We start from the raw sequence: 27,667 nt of genomic DNA on the forward strand, positions 1-27,667 counted from the left end.
CGGGCTCGGTGGTGGGAAGGGAAGTCAGCGCCTGACCTTGGCAGGAGTTAAAATGGCTTGGAAGCAGCGAGCAAGAGAGAGCCGGTCTCTACACAGACCCCTAAGGAACGTCCCGGCTTGGGCGCCCGTCTCGATTGGAGGCTGTCCCACAGCCCGGGTTTGTGTCTGCAGGGTCCTGGCTGTGCCCATGGAATATTGCGAGCAAGCGGCCTCCCTGCAGCCAGAGGGAAGGGACTGGGGAACGTGTTCTCCTCCCGGGGGCGAGTTGGAAGGAGAAGTCTCTTCGCCGTGGTGGCTGCCCGTTTTGCCAGCACAGGCTGCTCTGGTTTGTTCCTCTCAGCAGGAGCCGGGATGGCAGGAAATGAGGGAGCTGCAGAAGGCAGGAGCAGTGTTGGATGTGCAGGGAGGGAAGAGGGACAAGAGACTGTGCTGCCAGCAGAGCCCAGCTTGCTACAGCCTCCGAACGAAAACATCCATTCACCCCGTGCGCTTTTACCGGGGAGCCGTCTGGCTCGGCTCGGCTCGGCTCGGCTCGGGTCCCCCACCTGCCGATAATGGCAGCCGATAATCCTGCCTTTGTCTGCTTCGATGGTAAACTCTGGGGCAGTGCGTGGGCAGCTCCCAGCGCGATCAGGCCTTGCTCGCAGGTGGAGCCTCCCCTAGTCAAAGGAGCACATACAAGGAGTGCAGCTGAGTCCCCGGGGAGAGATCATGTGAGTGCAGCCGCAAGGCGTCAGGCCGGGCGCAGAGTGAAATCCTGGCTTCACCCCACGCTGCAGGAGGAAGGCGGATGTAACCGCAGGGACCTGTGACCTGTGTGCGGCAAGTTGTAATTATTGCCGCTGGCTGGCGAGGAATGATTGACAGAAGCGCACACACACACTAACCCCATTAGCGCTTGCGGGGTTTGACAGCTTGCCTGAACGAAGGCACCTGTGGCGGCACAGCACCCGTGCTGAAGCAGGGGGCAGCCCCGACTCCCTCCCCGGTGAATCTCTGCACTGCCGGTGGCTGCGTCCATGCTGGCGTTTCTGTTGCAGAGGGTGGGTGCAGCAGAAGCAATGGTGTGAGTGTCACCTGATGGTGAGCGGGCGGGCGGGACGGGTCCCGTGTGCCTGTTCTGCAGAGGAGACGGGTCTGTAGCCGCTCCTGCTTTTAACTCTGGAGGCCTCAGTTCGATCCCCGGCGCAGCCGTCACGTAAGGCTCGGGTACTGATGGCGGGTTGTTTAATGTCCACGCTGCTGTAGCACCAGAGGCCAGCCACGCTGGTGTCCCACTGTGCCAGGAGCTGTACGAACACACTGAAGCACAGGCCCTCCCTGCTCCAAAGAGCTTACAGTCCCAAAGACCAGCCCTGGCAGGAGGGGCGAGGAGATGTGCGATTCCTAGCCAGGCCGGAGCAGTGGCCGCAGCCCGCCACTGCCTCGCTATTGTTTGATGGCCAGTCTGTCAGCGGCGCGGCAGAGGTGAGCCGGGAGGAGGGAGGGGGTGGCTTTAAGGAGACCAGGGTAGGCACAGAGCTTGTGTTTCTAGCGGGGGGGGGAGGGTTACGGTGCTACCAGGGAGCTGGATTCAATGACCTGCGTCCAGCGTAGACACGGGGGACGTCTCCACTGCAGGCTGAGCCGTGACTGCCACACCTGCAGAAACAGGAGCCGGGCTGGGAAACAACAGCGGCCTGGGCAGCCCTGCCTGGGGCCGCACTTGAAGAGTTCAGCCATGCTGCAGCGGCGTCCCTGCCGCTGTCCCTGGAGCTGACTGGCGCACATCATCTGTGCTGCACTCACGCCTCGGAGCGTGGTGTAGATGTGCCCTCGGTGCTCAGCACGCCAGTGCAGCCAGCCTGATCGGTCCGAGACGTGTGCCTGCTTGGCACGGGAAATCTGGCGGCTTGCCCGAAGGTAGGAAACCTAGAGCACTTGGCAGGCCTGGAGCGAGCATGTTCTGCAAGCAGACGCAGTCTCTGGAGCTTGCGTTGCTTCCCTGCGAGGGTGTTGCAGTTGCCACGTGAGCCGGGAGGAGACCCGGCCTCGAGCCCTGCGTAGGAAGCGCCCGCAGAGTCGCTTTACTGTGGTAAATGTTATGAAAAGCTATTAAGTTTTTAACTGGTCTCAATTCCCCCGTCTGCGGCAGGCAGAGTCCACGAGCAGGCGGCGTTCATTTCATTTCCTCGCCGCCTTTTATACATTCACACACAAAAAACCGATTAAACTTTTATTGTGACATGCCGCAAAATGGCTCTTAAACAGCTCCCTTCAGAGACTGCAGCCAGGGCTGCAAACACCAGCAGGGCCCCAGTTAATAAATAAATCACCATTTAGGAACACGGCTACGTTCTCGTCTTCTCAAGGCACCGAAATATAACAACTTCGGCGGCTGCGCCGGAGGAAACGGAAGAACCAAAGCCCCCAAGAAATGTGCACTCGGGTGGTTTAAAGAAGCAAAGAAGAGGTGCAGCCAGCGGAATGAACGGCCTGATTTTCTACCTTCGAACTGCAGCAAGAAGGATGTTCTCAATGGCATTTACATAAGTGGCTAAATCTGCTCCCTAATTCGCAGAGACGGGATCTGCTCGTGGGCCAGGCTCTACGCGGGAATCAGGACACCTGGGATTCAGAGCTCCAAGGCCAGAGGGGACCGTTGTGATCAGCTTTAACACAGGCCACAGACCTTCTCTGTGTGGGGCCTTGGCCAGCCCTGCCGGAGAATCCAGCACCTCCCGCTGGGGTGTAGCTGGCAGAAGAGCTCCGCTCCGCTCCTCTCCGTGAGAGGCCCGCCTGAATGGCCAGGTTCTCAGAAGTGCTTCGCCCCGGGGCCGGGTCCTTCTTTAGGTGCCAACAGGGGAGCAGGTCTTTCTGGAAAAATCCAGCCCCGGCTGTGGGCAATGAGATCATGCCTTGCGTCTGCAGCTGTCACGCAGGGATCGTCGCCAGGCCTGCGTCTGCCTTGTCGGGGTCGCGGGGGAGCTCTTCATGCAGGGCCTGTCCATCTCCGTGTCCGGCAGCGCCCGGCACAATGGGCCACGCTCTCCCTTGGCGCCTGCAGGTGCGCCTGGGATGCCGACTCTGCCAGCAATCATCCTTCCGTGCTGTTCCCATGTAGCCACTGGCCGCTCTGTCCTGGCATTTGGGAGGAAGCGGGGCATTCGTTAAACATCGGGTGAGGGCTGGGCTTTGTTACAGCCCGTGGTGCTCTCCTCGGCGGTTTGTCTGTCTGTCTGTCCACAACGGGGCCCTGGGGTGATGCGCCAGCCAGGCCGCGATGCCTCGCGCAGCCAAGGGAGCAAGCAAATGGCACGTGCAAAGATCGTCACACACGACTCTGAGCCACTGCTCACCCCCGCTACAGACACTGCGCTGCAGCAGGTGGCGGGGGACGCCAGGGGGCTGATGCGCCCCCCGGCCTGGCAGGAGGAAGTGGAAAAGGGAGCACCCGGGGTGGGCAGGGGCAGAGGTTAGGGAAATTTGGCTGCCTTGTGGGGGCGAGAGCTGGAGCTGAGCGGCCAGTCCCTCCGCTGGGCAACTGCAGCAAACCTTTCCTCTGCTGGGCCTGGCTGCTGAACGATGCGGCGTGCACGGCGCAGGCAGGGGCAGCACTTGGGGGGACTGACCCTGGTCGACCCCGGCCCAGCCCCATCTAAATCCTTAATGGGACTAAAGTGAGCTCCAGGTTTGGTGCTGCTTCTGAAGTGTCCATGTGGCCATTGCAGGGGGCGTGTCCGTGCCCAGCCAGGTGCTGAAGGAGCCTGGCCAGGCCGGGGGTGCTGGCCCTGAGCTGGGTTCGGAGCCACTTGTCACCGGGTTTCCACCGGATTTTGCTCTGGGCCGTGGGAATTGCTCGGTCCCCGTCCCACACTGATCCCATCGTGAACCAGTCGATGCAGGCTGGGACCAGGGCTTCCCGCACAGATCACTGCCGCCCTGGGAACAAAACAGCCCCTTAACGCACCCCATGAAAAGCGTGGCTGCTGAAACAGAGCCTGATCCGGTCTGTGGGGTGGTGAAATAGAACTCCGTGACGTAGCCGTGCTGCTTCATTTGATCTCACCTGCTACCTGTAGCACGTACACGCCTGTCCCGCACGTGACGTGCGTTGGGGCAGAGGCGCTGTGCGGCTCCAGCTCTCCCTGGCGGGAACATTCCGCTGCAGGCTGGTCTCCCGTATGGTCCGTATTGCAGCAAGCGGAGCTCGAGGCCCCGTGTGAGGGGCTGCTCAGACACCCAGTGAGTAACCACGGTTACATTTCTCAGACGAGTATTTTATTCAAAGAAAAATGCAGTTTTGGGCAACTTGAATGTATTTGCAAATTTGAGACAAATAGTTTTGGCCATTCATGAAACGGCAGGAGGGGGAGGAGATGGTGGAGGTGCTGTCACACTGCTCCCCCCAACAACGATAGCCCGCTGGGTAAGGGCATCCCCGGGAGGTGGGAGATGCAGGTTCAAATCCTCACTTTTCAACAGACCCAAGTTAACTGTTTTCAGTTCAGTTTCAACCCAGACCAAAATGACCAGTTTCCTTTAGAGCTGACCAGCTGTGGTAGAGAGACGCTCCGTCCCCAGCAAACGCACAGGCTGAGTAGATAAGCCAGGCGAAGGAGAAATAGGCACAGGGGGGTGGGGAATAGAAGTCGCATCTGCGGAGTCTCGATCCGGCGCCCTCACCACGAATTCACGCTTCCCCTGGGGCACACGTGCCCGCCAGCAGATTCCAGTGTGGCGTCCAGAATCGAAACATCTGGTTTTTTAAATCACAGCTTCTGGCTGTGACCAAATTGCTATAATCTCTTTGCTGAACGGACTGAAACACCCACATGTGCACGCACCCTCCTGCCGCCCTGTCTCACTCGCCCGGTTGCCCCTTTACACTGTGTTGGCAGCATAAACAGGCCTGGATGTAAATGAGAACCCGCTTGCACTCTGGCTGTGAGGAAGGAGGTGGGGAGCTGGGTGAAGTGAATACGCTCGGATGAGTGACTAATGGCTGCTGATGCTGCCCGGCCAGCTGCCTGCTTTGGTGCAGAGAGAAGGTGCTCTCTGCTTGCGTGCCTGTAATTCACTTAGCACAATCATCTTTTCATTATGGGCAGGAGGTGCAGAGCCGGGAGAGGCCCTCGTTAATTAAACTGAGCCCAGGGAAGGGAGCAGGGCGGATGAAATCAATCCCAGCCAGCTCTTAGTAGAAAAGTCACCTGCAGCCTCCCCGTGGAAGGCTGAAGAATGTGAGATCTCTCTTGAGCATTCAGAGGCAATCAGAGCTTCGTTCTGTTCCCACGTCCTCATTAATAACACTCAGAACAACTTGGGTGGCCGATTCATCCTCTGCCGCTAGTCAGCGCTGAGCTATGGTTTTGGCATGTGTATTTCTGGAGCGGGGCTGCTGGGCACATTGGGATGGAGATGGACAGTCCGGCTGCCCCGAGGTTCCTGAGGCCTGGCCTGCGGTCGGGAAGCATAAATGTTCCGGAGCTCGTGCAGGTCCGGAATCGGAGGAAGATTCCGCTGGGCACAGCGCTAAAGGTGACCTGTGTACCTAGAGCGAGGGGGGCGCGGCCATGAATCCATAGCTCTCTCTAGCCTGTACAGGTCCGCGGCGCTGCTCTGGGAAGCGGGGCTGTGCGTCTCAATGGGGCATCTGCTCTCACCACTCCGGTTTGCTTTTCCAGGTGCAGAACATCTCTCAATCCATGGAGGTGCTAGACCTGAGAACCTACCGAGACCTGCAGTACGTGCGCAACACGGAGTCCCTGATGAAGGGCCTGGATTCCAAGCTGAGGGTGGCCACCGAAAGCCAGAAAAGCCTGAACTCTAAAAGCTTCCAGGTAAACCCTTCGCGGCCCCCTCGGTTCCATGGCCCCCAGAGCAGGGCTGACCGGGAGGATTCAGGGTTGCCAGCGGCCGGGCTGCCATGTACGGCTGCCTGGTGGGTGTTTGTTACGTCAGCAGTGCCGGGGGCGGGTGGATGGGTGCTGCTCGTTGTAGCACTGGTATAAAGCTAAGGGGATGCAGCTGAGGATATGGGGCAGGAGGAAGCGGGACGTAAGTGATGTTCAGGCCTCGGTGTGATTTGGGCGTCGAGGTGCTGTGCGTAGGAGGGCAGTGCCCAGAGACCAGCGCTCCATGGCACCAGCACCAGACAGTCCCTGCCCCAGGGAGCTCTCAGCCTGAATGCACAAGGCACACAAAGGCCTGGTCTGTGCTCAAGTCCTGCTCCAACACACCTGCCCTAGGCCTGGTCTGCACTAGGAAATCAGGGCAGTGGAGCACCATCGTCCGGGATGTGCACAATCCCCAAGTGACGCAGCTCCAGCCACCAGCCCCTGGTACCGACAGGACAATTCTCCCGTCAACCTAGCGACCGCCGCTCAGGGAGGGGGGGGTCCCTGCGCTGACGGGAGACTCCCCCAGCTAGTGTCGTCCCTGAAGCGCTACAGCTGCACCGCCGCGGCGCTTGGTGTGTAGACAAGCCTTAGTGTAGACACACACAGTTACACCAGCATTAAACGTGCTTATGCGGGTTTAGCTTATTCGGGGTAAAGGAAGAGCAGCTGTGCTGCCGTAAGCGCTTCATGCCGGTATAACTGCGTCCACACGAGCGCTCGAACTAGCATAGCTGGCGGTAGAAAATCACATCCCCTAACCTGGAAGGTGCAGGGAGCGGAGCGGCCCTGCCCAGGTCTCGTGTTCCACACGCAGCTGTCCCCAGCTAAATGCATTACTTAATAAAACCAGCCTCTCGCTAAGCAAATGTGCTGTTGCTCCCCCACACGTGACCGGTGGGTATGGGCTGTGTGCGATGACGGACTGAGTACACACGGGAACCTTCCCTCTCCCTCCCGTAAGCCCCCAGCAGGGAGTCGGGTTATTTCTGAAGCCTTCATCATTATCCCTGCCAGATAAAGTGGGTCTGTGTCTCGGGAGCTGCCAGTTCTTAATGCTGAAACCCGGCCAAAGGACGCGCAGGCAGAGCGGGGCTTCGCAGAGACAAGACATTGATTGAACATCTGAGCTGTAGCAAATGTCTTGGCTGGTTTAATCACAGCAGCAGGTGCCGGCCCCGGAGATTGGAACACAATCCTGTCAAGCTGCAGAAGTTATGGCCCAAGGACGCCTGCGGGGAAATCATGACCCTGGCGAGAAACAAAGAGAAAAAAGCATCAGCTGAAGGGAGCAAGAGGCTGGGGGTTGTCCTAGGGCTGCAGCGACCAGGAGATTCCCTGCTACTGGGAGCCACTGCCTGAGGGCTGTGGGTACCAAGCAACAGCGTGAAGGAGGGCAGGGGTGGGATGGGCCATTTGCACCTCGTGAGTGAAAGTCACCCCAGGGGATTGGCCAGCACAAAGCCTAGCCCCCACCCTTCACCTGTGCAGGGCCCTGCACCAGGCCTGGGCCTGTCCTATTCTTTGCAGTGCCATAGAGGGGCCCAGGTGTTTACACGATCCTGTCGCTGTCCCGCATTAAACACGGACCGGTTCGGGGTTGGAACGCAGACCTCGGCCGGCTTCGTCCCATGGCCAGTCCGCTGGAAACTCATGCCAGAGATGAGACGTTCAGTGGTGGAAAGACCCGAAGGAAAGGAATGAAAACAAAGCCAAGGGCAGCGAGGCTGAAATTGATGACTGAAGGCGAACGCAGCCGAAGCCCGTCAGAGTCTCCCTCTAGAGAGGAGATGGGTTCCCCTCCTGTCCTGTCCGGCAGTTCTCCGTCAGCGGTGGGGCTCGATTCTGAGCTGGGAGTGGTGCTCGACAAAGCAGACCCAGCAGGGGAGACGAGCTGGGCTGGTAACGATGGCTCTTGTTGGTCTGGCTGCTCAGGGGATCGCAGCTTTGGGCGCCGTGGTCACGTCCCTTCTGTGGCTGGGCAGAGCTGGCCGGGCCGTCTCCTCTCGCCGGGCGGGTGCCGGGCAGTGCGGCTGGTTTCAGGATCAGTGAAAAGCTGAGCGAGGTCGGAAGGAGGAAGACGGGGGGTGGGGGATGGAAAGGGACACACGGGCGAGGGGAGGACGAAGCAGGATCAATGAGGAATCCTCGCGGGTGCAGCGGTGATGGTCTGGCGTCCCTGGAGACAGGCCACTCGTCCTTTCTAGAGCCGGCGGGACAGGCCTGGTTCTGGAAAGCCTCGTCCCTGTCCCGTTCGGGACCTGGTCGTGTCCAGGCTCCTCATGGAGGGATGTCGTTTTGCAGAGCGTGCTGCAGGGCCTCACGCAGCCCCGCCACCCTCCCCACCAACCCCCCGAGCATGGCCTGGCATGAGGCCTTCTCCCTCCCCAGCTCCTCACCCCGGGCAGGGCCCAGCCGGAGACCCAGGCCTCACTTAAGTGCTGCTGGTTTAAGGCCTTTTGCTGGCCCCCTGCCCAGGGGCGAAGTCCCCCCAGGTGAACGGGGGGGGAGGGGGTAATGCCGAAGAGCGAAGCGTCTGCACGTGCCCTGGAGCCGGGAGGCCCCCGGCTCCCACAGTTGGTTCTGGGGAGGCACTTGCCAGCAGCAGTGATGCGTGTCCGGCCCACGCCCGCTCCCCACAGACAGGCTCTCGCCCCGTTTGCCCTGCACGTTCCCACCTGCTACCTCCCATCAGTCCTGCCGACGCGGGACCAGGGTAGATGCAGCCCCGAGCTGTGGCTCGTGCTGCTGCCAGGAAAGCGTCGCACGAGGCAGGCTGGCGGAGCGCAGGAGATGTCTCCCGCAGAAGGAACAGGAGTTGCCGAGCGTGAGATGCTGGCTGGAGAGTTGTTGTTTCTCATCTCGTCCTCCCTAATGAGCGAGTTTGTGGCATCCTTACCCAGAGCTGCCGCCTGCCTGTTACCGAGCCGCACACATGAATATTTCATCCTGTTTTCTTCCACGACAGTGCTTTGAACAGGCCTGCTTGGTGGAATAAAGTGCGGCAGGCAGAAAGAGACCCTTCAGCAGGCCGTGATCTCCTCTCTGCAGCGGAGACCGGCGTCTGTTCTGCAAGCGTGGAAAGGGAAGCGGCAGCCGTGTGTGCAGGGGAGGCCTGGGGGTTCAGCTAAACTTTGATTACATCTGGGGTAGAGATGCACCGACCTCAGCTATGTACATTCAGAACTGCCCCCACCCCAACCTGGCAAAGTTCAGCCCCTCCTCACGGGGGTCGAGTTCGTCTGCAAACGTTCAAGGATTATCAGCTGGGGCCCATCAGCCTCACTCCAGCATCCACCGCACCAGCAGGGACCTGGTCCTCACTTTCCCCAGAAGAGCCGGAGGCCGCGGGAAGCATGCCCTGGAGGTACGAGAGGAAGCACATTCATAGAAGCCTCTTGGCTGGGGCCATTAGCAGAGTTTGAACCCGCAACATTTTCCCAGGCGATGCCTGGTTTTTGAATGGCTCTGTTTTTGGGACACTGAGCTGTGAAATGCCGTGAAGGGGGGAGATGCTAAGTACATGCCCCTGGGGATCCAGCCCTTTTCAGGTGCCTCAGACTAGGCCACCCAAAACTACCAGCTACGTCTGAAAATGAAAGCCGTGGAACTGCTGCCACGTGAGCTAAAGGAGCGACTCCTCCGGCTCACATCTGTAGTAGGCTATTAACCACACATGTCCGCTTGTGCAGCACAGAGGCCCAGCTGTGTTGGTATGCGTCACTGAGCAGTCTGGAGAAGGAGCCATTGAGCCTGGCCTGGCGGGTTCTGGTGAAAGGGGCAGATTGATCCCCGGGGAGCCCATGGAACAGATTGCGCATGGGAGGCGTCAAGGTGAGCCCCACCCAACACAGCCCCTGTCTAGGGGCGTTGAAATGCCTGTCTGCAGTGGCCGCCTCTAGTGGAGCTCAGAGAACTATAGAAATTACTGATGGAAAGACCCAGCCGGGCTCTCGTGTCCCATTTCTGCTTGTTCCCTGTTGCTTACTCTCCGCCCGGTCTGCGGCCTCCACAATGCTGCTTTGTTTTCTCTAGCTCCTTCGGCATTCCTGTGATCCCCAAAGCGCTTTCCACAGCTTTGCAAAGCCCAGCATCCCAGCCAGAGCCTGCTGCCGGTGTCCCAGCTCTAGCAAAGGGTTCTGCAAAGTCAGAGCCATGAGAAGGACTTGAGGTCTGAGACACCTGCCTGGCAGCGACAGTCATCTGCTCAGTTCACTGCAGAGATGGTTCAGGTGTGGCGGGATCCCAGTCTAGGAGTCCGGCGTGGGGAGAAGCAGACAGAGGCTGAGCAAGAGTGGCTGGAAGCTGCTGCTAGACAAATGCAGTGTTGAACTAAGGTGCAAGCTGCTACCAGTGGGGGCGAGTAATCCTTGGACCAGCTGAGCTGGAGAGCGGCTCCATCAGGCAGCGTTTTAAATGGAGACGGGCTTCCTTTCAGGAAGCCCTGGTCTCGCTAAAGCGCAGGCACTGGGCGGGATGCAGGGGTGGTTCTCTGGCCTGCAGGTCCGACCAGACTGGTGTGTCTGTGCTGGGGCAGCGTGTAGAGTGGAGACGCTGCATGCCCCGCCAGCCTGGGCAGAAGTCACACATGGATGGTGAGGCGCTGCTTGGGGGACTAGAGCAGAGAGCCCTGCAGGCCGGGACCCTACGGATGCATGCCCTGCACGGTGCTCCACACCCCCAGCCATGCCTCCCACGTCCACGCTGCCCTTCCCAGCAGTGTGGGGTCCTACTCCAGAGCCTTTCTCCCTGCGTGTAGCTGCACGGGACTCTGCATGCTGCCGGAAGGGTGGATGCAGCTGAGATGATCCGAACGGTTCGTTCTGGCCTTAAACTCTCTGAACCTGTGAACCGCAGGCAGGCGTGCACCCAGCACTAGCTCACGGTTCAACCTTCGAGCCAGTCCTCCTGGGGACAGCGCGTTTGCCAGGACACCAGGGCCCTTTCCCTCTGTGCGAGCTAGTGCTGCACCTTCCACGGGGTGTCTCTACCACTCAGCTCCTGCCAGGAGCCCTCTGGTCCTGCCTCTGCCAGCTCAGCTCAGGAGGCAGGGCCACGGGCAAGCGCCAGGCTGACACCAGTGGAAGCGTCTGAGTTTGCGGTGAAGAAGTAAATAAACAATTGCTTTTCACTGCAGCCCCTGGGGAGGAATCGGTGCTGATAAATGGCAGCAGCCCGGCTGCCTCCGCAGCCTCTTCTCAATTCAGTCCCCGTCCCCGGTCAGTTTCCAGATGCGCCGTCGCACCGCTGTGCTGAGAAACCATTGGCTGGGACTAATGGCTGTTGGTTTCTGCAGGAGATGAGAGGAATTGTAACCCAGCACAGGCAGCGGAGCTGCCATCTCCCCACTGCAGCTGGGCCGGGAGCGTGGGGCAAGGGGGCTCCCGAGGCAACGCCCCAGTGACCCAGGCCTCTGAGCCCAGCTGATCCCACGGAGGGGCACCCTGTATTGAGATGGGTGCTGAGAGCTCCAGCCCCTCCCGCCCAGGGCTGAGCATGAATTGAGTCCTGGGCCCCTCTGCAGCAGCTGGCCACTCGCTTTGATTAGCGGGGCCTTGATCCTAGCACCAGAAAGCCTGAGGTGCCTCCCCCGCCCCCCGTGCTCTGGGAAGCTTCCAGGCACACTGCAGGGGCTGAGACCCTTCAAGCCTCCCGGCTATTGGCCCCGGCGTGGGAGGGACCGGCCGTTCTGCAGACGTTACTGAGCAAAGTGGGGCCGGGGTTGGCGTCGGCTGTGGGTCAGAGCTCTGGGTCAGAGCTGCGGGGGGGGGAGGGAGCGGGAGGAGCCCCTCCCTTTCTCCCAGCAAAGCTGTGGGCCCCTTTTCCTGGCCACTGAGCCCAGGCACCCCCTGTTCTGCAGCCAGGTTAGTAAACAGCCCCTCCCCACGTGCTCCCTCCCTGCTTCCTGGGGCGGGTCTGCCAGGCCGCAGGGAGGGGGGGAGGCAGATCAGGACAGATGCCCGCCCACACCACACGTGCTGCTGCTCCCAGGCCAGCGCCAGCAGCCTGCAGGACAGAGCCTGGCGGAGGTGAATGGGGTTATACAGGCAAGTCAGCTGCCTCTCCGGGGCCCCTCAGCTGGGTTACAGCTATTGTCCGGCCGGCCGGCCCCATTCATATCCCTGTAGCTGTCTGTCTGTCCCCACGCATGCACCCCTTCGCCCCCGCTGTCCATCTGTCCTGTTAGACAGGGATGCCCCCATCTCCGTGGTGTCCCGGGGCCCAATGAAGACCTGTTACTGTCAGGTCTCATTGCAGTGCTCTACCTCCCCATGGGCAGGGGGTGAGCTGAGAAGGGCGTGGGTAGCTGTGGGGGCCAGGCAGGCAGGTGGGGGCCTGGCAGGGGCCTGCCGTCCGGGTCAGTGTGTGCGTCCCTGCAGCTCCCCACTCTCCCAGTCGAAGCTGCTGGGTCTGTTCTGGCTCCGGGGCCGGAGGAGCGGAAGGGAAGTGCCAGTGGCCGTGCGGAAAGGGGCAGGAATTGTGAAAACAAGCCGGCACCCGGGAATGGCCTTGATCGCTCCTGCCCCTGACTAACAACCAGGGGTCACGAGGGAGCCTCCCTGGGGCAGGTCAGCCCAGCGCTGCCTCCCGGGGGTTTCATGCCCCTTCCTGTGGAGCAGCCGGAGGCGGCTGCACACAGATCCTGGCAGGGCGGTGAGCTGAGCGCTGCTGGCCATCGCTCCGGCGGGGATTGCGCTGCCGCCCGGCTCGTGGGCGGTTCGATGCCCCGTGTGGCGACACATGCAGGAAGAGAAGGGGATTGCTGTCGTCTGCCGGCCCGCGCGGGGAGGAGACGCACTGACATGCAGCTGGTTTATAGAGGCCGTGAGTGAAGGCGGCTCGGATCGGCGAGTGATTCCGCATGGGGCGTAATGCTGAGCTCTGCTCGGGGGCGGGGACTCAGGCCAGGTCTGCGCTAGGGACGTGGGCAGGCGTGTGCGGTGTTACACCGACGGCAGCCAGCGCCCGGGCAGCAGGGGAACATCTGCTGTCCACACAGCTGCCGCCACCGGCGGAGGTGGATGAACCGTGCCGACGGGGCAGCTCTCCCCGCCATGCAGGAGCATCTGCCCTTGGGCGCTGCAGCTGCACCAGGGCAGCGGTTTCTGTGCAGACCTGCCCTCAGCAAACCCAAGGCCCTGGCCAGCCTGGCCGTTTCTGTGACCCCCAGTGGCTGATGCGGAAGATGGGGTGACCTGGGGCAGGGCATTGTTCACGGGGAGTGATGGGGAGCAGTGGGCAGAGGCGGGCACGTGCGGCCAGGGGGAGCAGGCAGATCCCCTGCAGCACTGAGTCCATGCAAAGCCTGGGCCCTGGCGAGGCCAGGAGCGGCAGGGGAGGCTGGCCTGGAGCGGCAGGGGAGGCTGGCCTGGAGCGGCAGGGGAGGCTGGCCAGGAGCGGCAGGGGAGGCTGGCCTGGAGCGGCAGGGGAGGCTGGCCAGGAGCGGCAGGGGAGGCTGGCCTGGAGCGGCAGGGGAGGCTGGCCTAGAGGGGCAGTGTCGCTGCGTCTGGCAGGAGCACTCAGACACAAAGGGGCCCCGAGGAGCTGGCCAGGGCAGGTGATGCGAACACTGCAGGTGGCGGGGAATGACCTGGGATTGCGGCATCTAAACTGTCAGGGAGGAGCTCAGCGTCCAGCCCCCCACCACCCTCACCCCCCGGAGGTTTGCTCAGCTGCTTCCTGAACCAGCCCAGGCTCTGAAGCCTTTCTCCATCCTGGGCGTTCCCAGCAGCTCCCGCTCTGCAGCAGTTAAACTATCTCCGCTGCTGGCCACGGGCTGCCTCGCAGCAGGCAGCGTATTCCCATGGGTGGGGCCCTGCTTTGGGGCTCAGGACTCCTGGGTTCTATTTCTGGATGAGTCACTGCCTCCTTCTGTGCCTCAGTTTCCCCTCCCACCCTTTGTCTACTGGGACTGAGAGCGTTTTGGCACAGGGACTGACTCTCATTCTCCCTCAATGCAGCGCCTGGCACGGCGGGGCCCTGACCGCGGTTGTGATGTCCGTGTCCCCATAGGCCATCTCGGGGGACTGGACACGTGATTCCCGTTGCTGTCGGGGGAGCTGGGTGTACAACAGCTCTGTGCTGAGATGCAGGGTCTCAGACCTTGGCCGTATGGGTGGAGTGCCTGGCCGTTAGTCTGCACCCTGCAGGCTGGAGTCCCCCTCGCGTCCGCCGGTCTGTCCAGCCGCCCTCCTCTGGCTGTGAATATTGACTCTCACGGGTGGCAATTCATTCTCAGGGCTGCTCGCTGCCTGCAGAGCCCTGCCTGGGTTTTTCCACTCGCAGAGGGACGCTCTGATGTGATTTCGGAGTCTGACTCATTCTCACCTCCTGCGCTAAGCACTGCTCAGCTGCAGACGTCCGGACCGAGCTCCCTGGCGGCTTCGTTCCCAGCAGTCCAGGCCACTGGATTATCTCCCTTGTAAAAGGCTATTTTCATGTGATTTCAGATAAGGCTTCTTGTGCGTCCAGACACATCCACACCCACGCACCTGGTCCCATTGCATTGTCCCCTCGCTGCACACTTGCACGTCCACGGCACTGCCCTCCCCCAGCCTACCCCTGAGGCTGGATCCTGGCAGCTCGGCTCATTCCAGGCCCTTTTTTTTCCACACTCTCCGTCCAGCGGCCATCATAAAAAATGCAGCAGCAATTACTGTGCTGGCTTTGAAGGGCTCGGCGAGGGGTCGCTCTGCGCAGCCAGCCTTCCCCAGGACGGAGCGTGGGCCTGTAAAGTGCAGCGAGCCAGGGAGGGCGAAGGAAATGCCAGGGGAAGTATAGAGGCCAGGTGCAGCCAGCCCCTGCGTCGTGTCTCAGCGCCGGCGTCGGGCGGCTGAAACCATGGCAGTGTGTGGGGAGGGGATTTGCACGAAGCCGTGCGTGCGGCAGCATCTGGATTCAGAGCACTGTGGACTAGTTAGCCAATGGCTCTGGGGCCCTCACCCCATGCGAACGCCACCGTCTCCTGGTTTTACGCTGCAGCAAGCGGGAGGTGGGCAGGCCCTCGCGTGCATTGATTCGACGGACGCTGGGAGCTCCGTGTCTGGCTGCACAGCGCTGGGCGTGGGTCCTGTGCTGGAGGGGTCAGTCCTCCCTGCCATGCCAACAGCTCTAGCCAGGCCCGGGACTCGTCACCCTAGCGCAGAGCGTGTAGCCAGGCCCCGAAGGCAGGTTCTCCGGCGCCTTAGACCAGCACAGCATGGGTGCAGCTCGCTGCCATTCCAATCTGGATCGCGCTCGGCACGGGTGTAAACGGGGAGGGGCAGCAAACCCCTCGGCCGGCCCCGCAGTCTCAAGTGACAGACTCGTCTGTGTGACGACGGAGCAGGTGCTGCTCCCAGGGCGAGGAGGTGCGTCATTTCCAGCCCGGTGGATGCCCCTGTGCTCGCTGCGGTCGACCTGAGTGCTAAACACAGCCGTGTGGTGCCGGTGGTGCCGGCAGCAGCACAGGCTGGTCTCCGGGTCTCCGGCGAGGCTGTTTGTGGGTAGCCAGCCTGGCCTGCCGCCCACACAGCGCTGGCTGCGCTGCTGTTTTTAGCTCTCCAGCGTGATCAGAACTAGTGTCCGTAGGTCGCTCTGAGCTGGAAGTTACACAGCTCTGGCTGCCGGGAGTGGGGTGAATCTGGAGCCCCCCCCGAGGTCAGTGGAAATACAGGTGCAAGTGAGCTGCGGATGGTGCTGGTGCATTCACCACGTCCTGCAGTAACGCTGCAGGGGCTAATTCCTCTCGTTAAAACCCGGCCGGGTCCTTTCTGTGCTCGAGCCTCGTCTTCCAGCCGCTGATTCTGGTCTGTCTTTGTCTGCTCTGGGAAATCTCCTCTAGCCTGGGCCAAGTCGCCCCATAACTGGCTCTTTGTCTCTCGCTGTGAGCTGCCTCCCAGCCCTTGGCTGACTCTGGGGTTGGTGTTTGCTGTTCGCCAGCCCCGGGCTGTGCGAGGTGCTGAGTGTCGTCGATTGTAAGGCTAGAAGCGGGACTGACGGTCTCCTGGGCAGCCCTCCGGCCTCACGCAGGACGTGGCATTTCTGCTCCCAGCCCAGACCTCGGGATCAAGCTAGTGTGCCTGGGCCCTAGCAGGGACTCAGCCTCCTTGTGACCTTGGACGAGCCCTTCTCCGCTGGGAACCGAGCCAGCCGCACAGAGTAACTCGCTCCCATTCACAGACCGCGTGGAAGTGCTAAGCACTGTAATTACTATTAATCTCTAACCCCGGGACAGAGCCTGCCTCTGGCATGTTAATGAGCCCTTAACGAGGGTGCCCGAGCTCTGCCACCACCCTCATGCCTGCAGTAAACAGTGCATGGCCTCCCGATCATCATGAGCAGAAGAAGAGCGGGGCTGGCATCCGTCTGCCGGCAGCACCGGGCTCTGGCTTGCGGGATTTGCCTTCCTATGAGCCACCAAGGGAGGCTGGGGACTGCAGGGCAGGAGTTGGCCATGGGGGGAGAGGGGGGGGGACTTGAGGCCGTGGGAGCCCCTCTCTCTGTGCCAAGTGCGATGTTCCCCCTGGGCAGAGGCCCTGTGGGCACGCCGGGCACCACTTAAATCACACTCAGCCCTGAGGAGACGTCAGCGGCTCCTGCAGCTGCAGGGCACCCAGGCCAAGTCCTGATCCTGCCCGCTCGGGGTCGTGTGAGGCCACGGGGCCAGAGCTGCCCAGCAGTTCGGCGCGGGCGGGGGCTGGGCACTTGCCTTGGGCCATAATACTCCTCGTTCACACGCATCGCCGTGCGCTGGAGCTTTAACCGAAACGCAACCAACACGAGCCTGGCTTCAAACCGCTGACACGTGTCCACACGGCATTCTGCAGCAGCTCAGAACCACGCCAGGGTGAGCCTGGGGCAGCCTGCTCACGCGGCCGAGCGCTGCGCCTGGGAACGTGCCAGGCAGGGCTGCGTGCAGCACCCGCTGGGCACAGTGGGGCCGGGCACAGCCTGTAGGGCCAGGCTGGAGGCCGGTAAGAGGCAGTCCAAGCCTGTGGGCCTGGACTTGGGCCGGGAAGCAGAGGTGGCCGGGGGTGGAGGGAGGTGGCTGTGTGTGGGATGGGGGGTGATGCATGCATTGCACAGGGTAGGGAGGAGGGGGATCTGGGCGCTGTCAAGAGGTTTAGTTTTTTCCCCTGCGCTGATTCCTGTGGACGTGTTGACAGGAGCTGAAGGACAAAATGACCGAGCTGCTGCCTCTCAGCCCCGTCCTGGATCAATACAAAGCGGACACGAAAATGATCATCCAGCTGAAGGAGGAGGTGAGGAACCTCTCTGGGAGCTTGCTGGCAATCCAGGAGGAGATGGGCGCGTATGACTATGAGGAGCTGCAGCAGAGGGTGCTGGTCCTGGAGGCGCGGTTACATGCCTGTATGCAGAAACTGGGTATGGAACGCTGCCGCCGTCGCTTCCCTTCGCTTTTCTCCTTCACACATGCCTGTGACAGCACCCAAGGCCCCCCTCTGCTTTACCCCCACCCCTGTGCAAGGGGCCGACCCCCCAGAGCCCCGCACACGCTGAGTGCCACTGAGTCACGGCCCAGTAGGGAGGGGTCCAGGGTGTGGCACGGATGTGCCTGTTTCACATCCGTTGGATGCTGCCTTCGCTTGCTGAGTGAGCGCAGGGTCCCTGCAATGCTCCGGCTAATCCCAGCCCACTCCCAGCATTGTTCCTACAGAGAGGGAAGCAGGTCCCAGTGGTTAGAGCAGGGGGCTGGCAGCCAGGACTCCTGGGTTCTCTCCCCAGCTGTGGGAGGGAAGCAGGGGCTGGGGGTTAGAGCAGGTGGAGGTGCCGTCCGCTGCTGAGGAAGGCGATGCATGTTTCTGAGCCTGGCTCCAGGCCCAGCCCCAATGATCCGTGTCTGGGGACGCCCAGTGTCGTCTCTCATGTTCAGATGCTGGTGCCGGACTAGGCGGGTTCTGGGAATGCCCGTGGGCTCCGCGTCAGAGGGCACCAGGAGGGCCAGGTCGGGCAGCTCCCAATGCAAAGCGCCTGGGCCCTTGTTACCCTCGTGTCGTCTTTATTCCGGGTGAGCTGACAGTTAATTCACTCCCACGTGCTTCCCTTGGCTGGCGCCTGGCTCAGCCCTAGTCACGCTCCTGGTGCAGACGTCCTGCCACGCTGGGGTGGCAGGCTGGGCAGGCTTGTCACTTCGCACTGGAGAGAGGGCAGTGCTAGGGGGCTAATGCCAGGCAGCCAGGTTAGACACTGCAGAGGGAGCGTGGAAACACCAGCCCGGAGCAGATCGGGGCCCATCCAGCCCCGTGTCCCGTCTCTGATAGCGGTCGCACCAGTGGCCTCCAAAGAAGTTGCATGGAAGCCCTGCAGGAGGCAGCGACAGGATAACCTGCCCTCAGAGCAATTCCCGCCTGACCCCCGGTAGTATGCCCCACAGCAGGAGGATTTCTAGCCCTTCCAGAATGCCTGCTTGGTTAGTGGGTGTTCTCTCCAGCCCTTCTGTGAACCTTGCTGAACTCTGTGTCAGCAACACCTTGTGGCAGAGAGTTCCACTGGCTAACAGAAAATGTGTTTCCTTCGTATTACCTTTGAACTTGCCACCTTCCCATTTCACTGACCATCCCTTCGCTAAGAGATCGGAGAACCGAGGATCCAGCTGGGCCTGAGATCGGAAGACGACTCTCTTGCACAGGGTCGGCCCAAGCTGAAAGCAGCCCAGGGTTTATTCTTACACTGTTATTTGCATCCTCGTTACAGCAGCACTGAGCGGCCCACCATGCTAGGCACAGCGCCGGGCTGTCCCTTCCCCAAAGGGCTTATACAGGCTGAGTCTTCACCGGGCACGGGACAGAGGCAGAGAGCGGAAAGGATTGGCTCAAGGCCCAGGTCTGCTGCCTCCCCCCACCCCCAGGGGAAGCGTACATTCCCTGCCCCCAAAGCGCTTTCCCTGAGCTGGACCAGCCTGAGATGAGACCCGGGAGGAGAGGGCAGGAGAGGGGTGGGGGAGGATCGTTCAGGGAGGGGCCTGCAATCTGCCTTTCTCTGCTGCAGCAGGGGTTGCCCTTGCAGGTAGCTCATCTCCCTTCCCCTGTGCTCAGGCGGCGTGGGGCCTGCCTGGCTTTCCCTGCCCTGCTTGGTTCTTTGCTTGCCCCGCTGCGGGCTGGGAATAGCTGCTCTTTGCTCTTTGCCTGTGTCTCGTTCTCCAGGGCCCAGCCGACGGGCTTTGCTGCTCCGAGCTGCACATCCAAATCAATCAGTAGCAGAGGTTTGCAGCTGGGTTGGTTCTGCCCTGGGATGGGCACCTGCATGCTCGGGTGCAGCACGGGGGCTGTTGTTCAGAGACAAAGGCAGTTTATCTGGAGGCTTCCGCCAGCTCTTTGGGCCACAGCTGGCCCAGGTCTCTGCTCCGGGAGCTCCCTGCTACCCAGCACTTGTCTGTGAGCAGACAGCAGATGCCAGCAGCTGTTCCAGCGCACCCAGGCATCCACTTGGCTTGTTCATGGCTCTGCTGGTCCCTTTCAAGTGCTGGTGCTTAGATCCTGGGGCCTGCTTCCCCGGCACCAGTGCAGAGCAAGGGCAAAACACTTCTGAAGGAGAACGGGATTGTTTTGTGCCCGCTGTGCGCTGGGGTAAAGGGCTGCCCCAGTGCAGAGCCGGGGGAATCGGACCCTTTTCCCTTAAAACTTCCCAGCGCCTCTTCCCCAGCTTCTCCCAGGCTGAGCGTCCGTCAGCAGGAGTGCTGGGTACCCGGCCACATGTGTGACGAGCCGCTGTGGTGCAGTGGGCAGGGAATGGGGAGAGCTGCGGTGACACTTCCTCTCCCCACCTGCTTAGCCTGTGAAGTCTGCGGGGCAGGGGCTGTCTCGCTCTCCGGTCATGCAGCACCTGGTGCAATGGACCCAGTCGTGGTTGGGTCTGTGCAGCGCCTGGCACAGTTGCTGCCCTGATCTCGGTCCCGGTCCGTGCAGCGCCTGGCACAGTGGGGCTCCAGTCTCTGCTGTACTGGTGTAATAACAGCGTAGGCAGGGCTCAGCCGCTTTCCCCACCAGACCTGCTGTGCCTGGGCCCTGGCACTGCAGAGGGGACCGGAGGGTGGAGAGAGTGTCTGGAATGAAGCCTAGTGCCCGCCAGGCAGCCCAGTCGGCGGCAGCCTGCTGCCCTGGGCCCCAGCAACATGAGCAGGTTATAGATGGGGACTGGGGGGGCTTTCTGCTCCCCCCGCCCAGCCTCTCTCGCCCCTGCCTCCTCCTGGAATCCCGTAGAAGATGCATCCTCCCCCCTGCTCATTTGGATTTCCACCCACCCTGCCGAGCCAGCCACGACCGCAGCAGAATCAGCTCAGGCTGGGTGAGTGATCTCTGCTCTGCCGGCCCCCGCCTCCCCCGGGCAGCGCTCTGAGCCTGCTTGCGGGAGCTGGCAAGGCTGGGCACTTCCAGAGCAGGGACAGTCTGAGGCCCCCCAGCTCTGGCAGAGAGTGGGGAGGGATATGGCGACGGAACAGCTACGCTCTCCGCGCTCTGACCCCTCGGGTCCCGAAGCCGCTTGTTCTGGACCAGAGGAGCAAGCGCTCTGCAGAAGATCCCTCCGCTCCCCATGCATGCGTTCACCGCCATGTGATATGGACACGCTCTGTCCTGGGGACGGGGCTGAGACCCACCCCGGCCATGGCACATGGGAACACGGCCAGTGTTGCAGTGGGTCAGACCCGAGGCCCATGTAGCACAGTAGGGCCCAGCACCACATGCTGCAGAAGAAAGGGTAAGTGGGGTAAACTGCCCCCCCCCCCCCCACGTCACAGCCAGCCTGGGCAGGAGCCGAGCTGCTCGCTCGCTCGCTGATCAATTCTGAGAGGACAGAATCGAGCCTGTTTGTGAGGTGCCTTGTCCCCCAAGCGCCGTCCTGCCCCCGTGTCCCCGGGAGCTCTGCCCGTCTCGGCGCAGTGCTGTTGCCTGGGCCGGCTGTAAGCAGGTCAGCACCAAAGCCTGTTACTGCCGTGGGAACGTTGGCTCCCAGCGTGTGGCTTTGCATCGTCCCAGAGCTTCCCAGGCATTCAGACTGCCTCTTCAGCAGATCATCTGAGCACCCCACATGTGCTGTCCTCACCCCGCCCCCCCTTGTGGGGCAGGGCAGGGCGGGGCTGTTATCCCCATTGTACAGATGGGAATTGAGGCTCAGAGAGGCTAAGGGACTTGCCCAAGGTCACCCAGTCCTAGGGGAAGATCCTGACCATTGCGTCCTTTCCTCTCAGCCCCGACCTTGCCAGTCCCTCATGGGGTGAGGTGTCAGACCTGTGCACAGGTGACACCAGGCTCCAGGCATTGTGTCATGTGGGGTTTTCAGTGCCTTTCTTCGGTTTTCTCACCCTCGCCTGCGTTCGCTGGCGGTTGCCTGGCTTGTCCCTGCCGCGTCAGAGCGAGCAGCACTTGTTGAACAGCCTGGGCTGCTCTCTCTGCCTGCCGTTTTAGGATTTGATTTTTACCAGGCAGAATAAAATCTGAGCTCCCGCTCGCTGGGTTAGTGACAATGGAGGGGGGACCTGACTTGTAATTACACCTGTGTGAATCCGGAGTATCACCATTGGTGTCGGGGGTTACTCCAGATCTACACTGGATTAACTTAGATCAGGATCGGGGCCAGAATTAATCCAGTGCAAAGACCCAGGAAGGTCACTGCTTTTACGGCCAGGAATCCCAGAGGTCAGCATCGAATCTGTGATATCGAGGAGCTGGTTTCTGCCGCATCCAGGCCTCGGTAACCCATGGTAACCCCTCCACCCCTCGATGGTCCAGGGGCTCCATTAATTGACAGCCGCTGGAGCCTGGGGCAGGGGCTGGGGGCCGACTCGAGCCAGTTACTGTCTAACTCGGTGCCGGATTCGGGGTCCTCACAAAGCCGCAGACCTGCCTTTCCTCCTGCCGTCGCTCCGCTTTCACGGACATGGGGTTCAAGCGAGGCAGTTAAATGGGTGCAGACGCCTGTGATGATGCTCTCAACCCGGTAGCCCAGCTTTGTAGAGCCAGCTGGCGCGGCGGTGAGGCATGGCGCTCGGACAAAGCCTGGTGAGCCAGCTCCGGTCGGAGGAAGCATGCCCACCCGGGGCTGGTGTCAGAGCACGCTGTTAGCCTGGCCGTGTAGCTGGACGCTGCTGCTGTCATGGGTGGAACGAACATTCCCCCCACACCCCACGGTTCTTTACTGCCAGCAACGAAAGCACAGATCCCAGCCCAACGGAGCAGAGCCAGGAGCCTGGGAACAGTGGGGGCGTTAACAGGCTCCCTGTTGGAAGGGACATTTTCAAAGCAATGCACAGACGGGCAGGAGGCTGCTGGGAGGGTGGGGGTCTCTGTCACTGCAATCCTAGCTCCGCTCTGCCCGCCGTTGAGCCCTGCACCCTGCCTGCCTGTCCCTGCATGGCAGGTTTCTCTCCTCTAACCGCTTTCTCCATTCTGCCGCAGGCTGCGGGAAGCTCACGGGGGTCAGTAACCCCATCACCATCCGGGCGTCGGGGTCCCGGTTCGGGTCCTGGATGACTGACACCATGGCTCCCAGCGCTGACAGCAGGGTGAGTGCTGAGGGCTTGCGCCGGGCTGGGAATGTCAGGGTGGGGCCAGGAGGACTCCGGGGGGCTCCGCTCCCCTTGGCTTTGGCTTGCATCGCTCTCCAGAGCCTCCCAGGGCTTCCTCTGCAGCTACAGGCCCAGCTTCCCGTGTCTTTTTGGGTGCACAATGTGGAGACACCTGAAAGGGGCTGAACTCTTGCTCAGCACCCCAGACCGGACCAGCTTTCTCAGCTCCCAGCAGCTCCTGCCATGAGCCTGAAGGCAGGACTTCCCAAGAGCTCAGCACCCACTGCAGATCCGCCAGGCTGGCCTCTTACTCCGGTGCTGGCCCGGACCCTGGGTGCAGAGCGCTGCTGAAAATTCCAGCCCCCCTCTGTGGAGTCCGGACAGTGGGAAACATGCAGCCAGTACAAAATGCCTGTAACTCCTGCGAGGAGCTGGAGCCAGGCGGGTGGGGGTGGCTTAGCCAGATCCCCTCCAGCTGCGAAATCAGTCACACCCGGTACTTGGGGCACGGGTCTGCTTTAGTTCTTAAAAATGTCTCAAGCATTTGGTCTGCAGAAAAAGCAAAACGCTGTTTAATTTGGACTGAAACCCTGGAAAACATCCACCGAGTCCAGCTTCTCGGCGCCGCGAGCCCAGCAGAGCGAGGGCGAGGCGATGGCTAGTGTAACGAAATCAGGATAACGGGGGTGGGGGGGCCAGCACCTTTGTGCAGACGGGCACCCTGGCTCTTCTGACACAAGGCTTCATGCTGGAAGGGAACCATGGGGAGCAAAAGCCGAGGCTCCTGTTTCTAATTCCACATCTTCCTGTTGCACTTCCAGCAAACGGTGCCTGGGGCCGTGGCTCCGTGCAGCTGCCAACGCCCCCTAGGAACGCGTCACACACACAATCCCTCTGTAGCTGGAGTGTGAGCCCAGTGCCTGGCATAGTCGCTTGTCCTCAGCCAGCGTCACCTGGCGTAACTCCACGGGCTGCAGGCGAAGAGCTGGAAACGCCCTGCAGCAGGTCTCAGGCGTTGGGATAAAGCATGCGAGGAAGGGGGTGGGTGCAGGGAACCTCGTTGCCTGGCACCAGGCGATGGTGCATTGAAGCCTAGAGAGGTCCTGGGCCTTGTCTGCATGGAAACTGGAACCAGACTAATGCCAGTGGCTGCAGCTCACACCTTGAGTTATTTCACTGCAGGCTCACGTGTGGACACGGGCAGTTTGGAATCGGGGGCTCCTATTTCTCTGCAGAAAGTCAGGCGATTAAGTTCTGTTAACCCAGGAGAAGAGGGCCAGATGGTCCCGGCTGGTCCACACAGGCCTGCAGCTAACGGCTTGTGAAAGCAGCCAGAGCCGGTCCGGTTTTAACAGGCTGACCCTGCCCTAGAGCGGGCTGCAGCCAGGCTGGGGATGCTAGGGGCTGTGCAGCGTACACGGGGGTTCGCTTTGTATCGTGTGTCTGGTGGTGATGGAACCTGCCTTGGACGTAGGATTGAGGGGTGGAGAAGTTACCCGGGCAGGGGGCTCTGTGCATTTCCCAGCATGTTCTGTGCCGGTGCTGATGGGCCACGGCTGTGGGTCTGCACCCCATTCCATGCAACTGCTTCCCTGCCCTGGCCCCTCCAGTCAGTCAGCTCTGGCGCTGCCCTGGAGGGCCCCCGCCCAGGCTGTTTGTATAGAGAGCAGCACGCCAGCCCTGCACGTCTGCCACGCACAGCCCAGCCCTGCGCTCAGCGCAGAGCAACGGCAGCACCACGGCAGCTGGAGAACTGTGCCCAGCCAAGCCCTCCAGACTCAAGTCGGGGCGCATCCTGGCCGGAGCGGATGCTGCGGAGCCCCCCCCCCCTTGGCTCTCAATATGATGCAGCCACCGGGATCGGTGCCTGTGTTCTCTTGCTGCCTGCAGACTTTTAGTATTGGCGCTTAGAGCACCCGGGCTAGGGGGTCCGCAGTGACACACCTCCCGAGGCCGTAAGCTTTCGAAGGGGGGGACTGAACCTGTTGCTTAAAGAAGCGAAGCTGGGAGCCCGGACTCCTGGGTTCTATTCCTACAGGTAGGAAGGAAGGGAGGGAGGCAGCCAGGATTCCCAGACTCTGGCCCTGACTCTGGGAGAGGTGCCTGGGTTTAGAGCAGGGACCTGGGCATTTAGAGTCGCTGGTTCTGTTCCCAGCACGTGGGCAAGTCACATTTCTCAGGTCGCCGGATAATCATCCTGCCTTTGTTTCTTTTTCCTGTGTAGACTGAGCTCTTCGGGGCAGGGACCGTCTCTCGCTCTGTGTCTGCAGAGCCCGGCCCCACAGGGCCCCCATGCTGGTGACATTACAGGCGTAGCCCCACACAGCTGAGTGCAGTCAGGCCCGCTCGGCTGGCAACAAATGGAGATGCCAGCGACGCTGCTGATAATTAGAATTAATGAAGGCAGAGAGACGGCCAGGACGCCAGGGTTCTCGCTGGAGCTCCCTGTGAGGTCGGCCGGGGCCGAGCGCCTGAATTAACAAGGGCTCAGGCTGGCTGGGAGAGCTGCAAATGGCACATGTTTATTTATGGCTGGGGTGAGAGGCAGGGGCTGATGGATGGTGTCGCGCTCGCTGCTGGGAGGAATTGGATTTGTAAAACATGACAGGCGAAGGAGCCGCTGATTCAGGAACCAGCCTTTATTTATTGCCGGGTTTGCGCTTTCAGGCCAGGCTGGGCAGAGCCCCTGGGTGTTGGAGAGGCACAAATCAGCCCCCAAGCCCCAGTGACTCTCCGCAGTGGGAATGGGGTGTCCGTTGTGCCTGGACTCCTCTGCCCTGAGACTAGGGAGCAGATCGGCTCTGGCCCTGGGGCAGTGGCGCTGGGGGCGAGAGGCGTTTCCAGCCACGGCGTAGGAATGTGCTGGGATCGGGGGAGCGAGCTCCCAGGGCGTCAGTCGCTGCTGCCCGGTGCCGCGTGTCTCCAGTCCTGCCGAGCTGGGCGGCTCACATGGTCACTGGCGCACACGGCTGCGTGGGGCCGGGCGGTGATGGGTTGGGCCCCTGGGGCCAGCTGCTCGACTGGCACAAATGGGCGTAGCCCCAGTAATGTTACACCCCTCCCCTCCCCGAGACAGGCATGGAATAACGCCAGAGACCCAGCCAGCACCAGGCCCTGCCCGCCCCACCGCCCCCAGACCAGCCTGCAGGGACTCGGCTGCTCCCCGGTCCGCGTTGGGTTTGTTTCGCTCTGTCTTGCTGCTGAGAGCCCGGGACGCTGGGCAGAGACGCACCCAGCAGAGCATCCACTTCACGGCTGCAGCAGCATGTGGCAGGGGCATCTCGCTCAGCTGGGGGGGGGCGGGGACTGGGGGGCCCAGGCCTCATGCTTGCCCCACATGGGGGAGAGGGGCTGGGAGGGCCCAGGCCTCCTCCTGGACCCCTAAAGATGGGTGAGGGTTGCGGGGGTCAGGTCTCGTGCTGGCCCCACATGGGGGCAAAGGGCTGGGGGGTCAAGTCTCGTGCTGGACCCCTATTGGTGGGCGAAGGCGTGGGGGGGCCCGGGCCTCATGCTGGGTCCGGCTCCGGGGTGAGGGTTGGGGGGGTCCAGGCCTCGCGCCGGGCCCCACCCGGGGGTGAATCCGTGCCTGCTGCCGCCCCCCAACCGCCCAGCTCTTCTCGCCCGCCAGGTCTGGTACATGGACGGTTACTACAAGGGGCGCCGCGTGCTGGAGTTCCGCACCCTGAACGACTTCATCACGGGCCAGAACTTCGTGCAGCACCTGCTGCCGCACCCCTGGGCCGGGACGGGCCACGTGGTCTTCAACGGCTCCCTGTACTACAACAAGTACCAGAGCAACATCGCGGTGCAGTACCACTTCCGCTCCCGCAGCGTGCTGGTGCAGCGCAGCCTGAACGGCGCCGGCTACAACAACACCTTCCCCTACTCCTGGGGCGGCTTCTCCGACATCGACTTCATGGTGGACGAGAACGGGCTGTGGGCCGTCTACACCACCAACCAGAACGCCGGCAACATTGTGCTGAGCAAGCTGGACCCGCAGACGCTGGAGATCCTGCGCACCTGGGACACCGGCTACCCCAAGCGCAGCGCGGGAGAATCCTTCATGATCTGCGGCACCCTCTACGTCACAAGCTCCCACCTGGCCGGGGCCAAGATCTACTTTGCCTACTACACGAACACTTCCAGCTACGAGTACACAGACATCCCCTTCCACAACCAGTACTCCCACATCTCCATGCTGGACTACAACCCCAGGGAGCGGGTGCTCTACACCTGGAACAATGGCCACCAGGTCGTGTACAACGTCACGCTCTTCCACGTCATCAAGACGGCCGGCGAGCTGTAAACGTGCGGCCGGGCCCCGCTCTTTTCTCTCTGGCTTTTTGTACACGTTGGGATCGACCAAGCGGTTCTTGATTGCTTTCTTCTCTCTCCCTGTGGTTCAAACGACGCATGGATCTCATCTGCTTTCCTTGGAGGCAAGTTCAGTTTTATTTATCCTATTATTATTTTTGGTGGCAAATAAAAACGATCTTTGACAGTTGATGGAGCTTGTGCTTTTTCTTTCCAATTCTGGATGTGGCTCTTCACTTCCGGGCAGGGGACTCGTGGCTCTTACCCCGGGGGAGTTAAGCCCTGTAACTACAGAAACCCATGAGAGTTGCACACAGAACAATGGCAAGCGTCTCAAAGCACGTTCTACACAGTGCATCTAACCAAAGGGGGATGAAGGTAAACTCTGTATATTCTGTGCAAGCTTCACAGCTCAAGTTATACACGGCAGTTACAGCCATTGCAAATGTTAGGTCGAGCACAGACACGTTCAACTCGAGCAATGCTCCAGGGTCTCCCCTGCACCGCGGGGGAATGAGCCGTGGCATGGAATGGCTGGCCTGGTGGCTGCGGGGATGGGGAAAGCTGTCTGGAGGGCAAATGAAGCCCAGACAGAGGAAATCTCACTGAAACCCTGGCATGATTCAGAGCAAGAGAAGCCCAGAGAAGAAGAGGGGAGTGGTGTACAGGGGTTAGAGCAGAGGAGGCTGGAAGATAGGGTCTAGCAGGGGGTGGGAGTCACTGGTGCAGCAGAGCAGCATCTGGCCCGTCAGCACAAACGTGTCGAGCCATGGGCTGTGTCTGCACTGCATATGCTACAGCAGCTGCCCTGCTCCCGCGCTCACTGCGCGGATGGACGGGCGTTTCCTGGGAGGTCAGTGGACGAATGCGTCCGTCAGCCCAGCTATCTGCACCGGGACTGAAGGCAGCGTCATGCCAGTGCACAGGGCGGGAATGTTTCACCGCGCCGAGCAATACAGTTAAGCTGACG

At 61.3% G+C, this 27,667-nt stretch overlaps 1 protein-coding gene across 2 annotated transcripts in view; it reads left to right on the forward strand.

Annotated features, from left to right (window-relative positions):
* Positions 1-26,889, forward strand: part of OLFM2 (olfactomedin 2) — a 62,621-nt gene extending 35,732 nt beyond the window's left edge. For both annotated transcript variants that reach the window (XM_067560645.1, XM_067560644.1), the window contains exons 3-6: positions 5,667-5,822; positions 17,027-17,246; positions 22,274-22,380; positions 26,012-26,889. In XM_067560645.1, coding sequence (XP_067416746.1) covers positions 5,667-5,822; positions 17,027-17,246; positions 22,274-22,380; positions 26,012-26,689 — 1,161 coding nt within the window. In that variant the 3' untranslated portion in view covers positions 26,690-26,889. The remainder of the gene's footprint in view (positions 1-5,666; positions 5,823-17,026; positions 17,247-22,273; positions 22,381-26,011) is intronic.
* The last annotated feature ends 778 nt before the right edge of the window (positions 26,890-27,667 follow it).

This window comes from Emydura macquarii, unplaced genomic scaffold (genome assembly GCF_026122565.2).
Source record: "Emydura macquarii macquarii isolate MOO-44397 ecotype Brisbane River unplaced genomic scaffold, CSIRO-AGI_Emac_v2 contig_2292, whole genome shotgun sequence".
Classification (NCBI taxonomy): domain Eukaryota; kingdom Metazoa; phylum Chordata; order Testudines; family Chelidae; genus Emydura; species Emydura macquarii.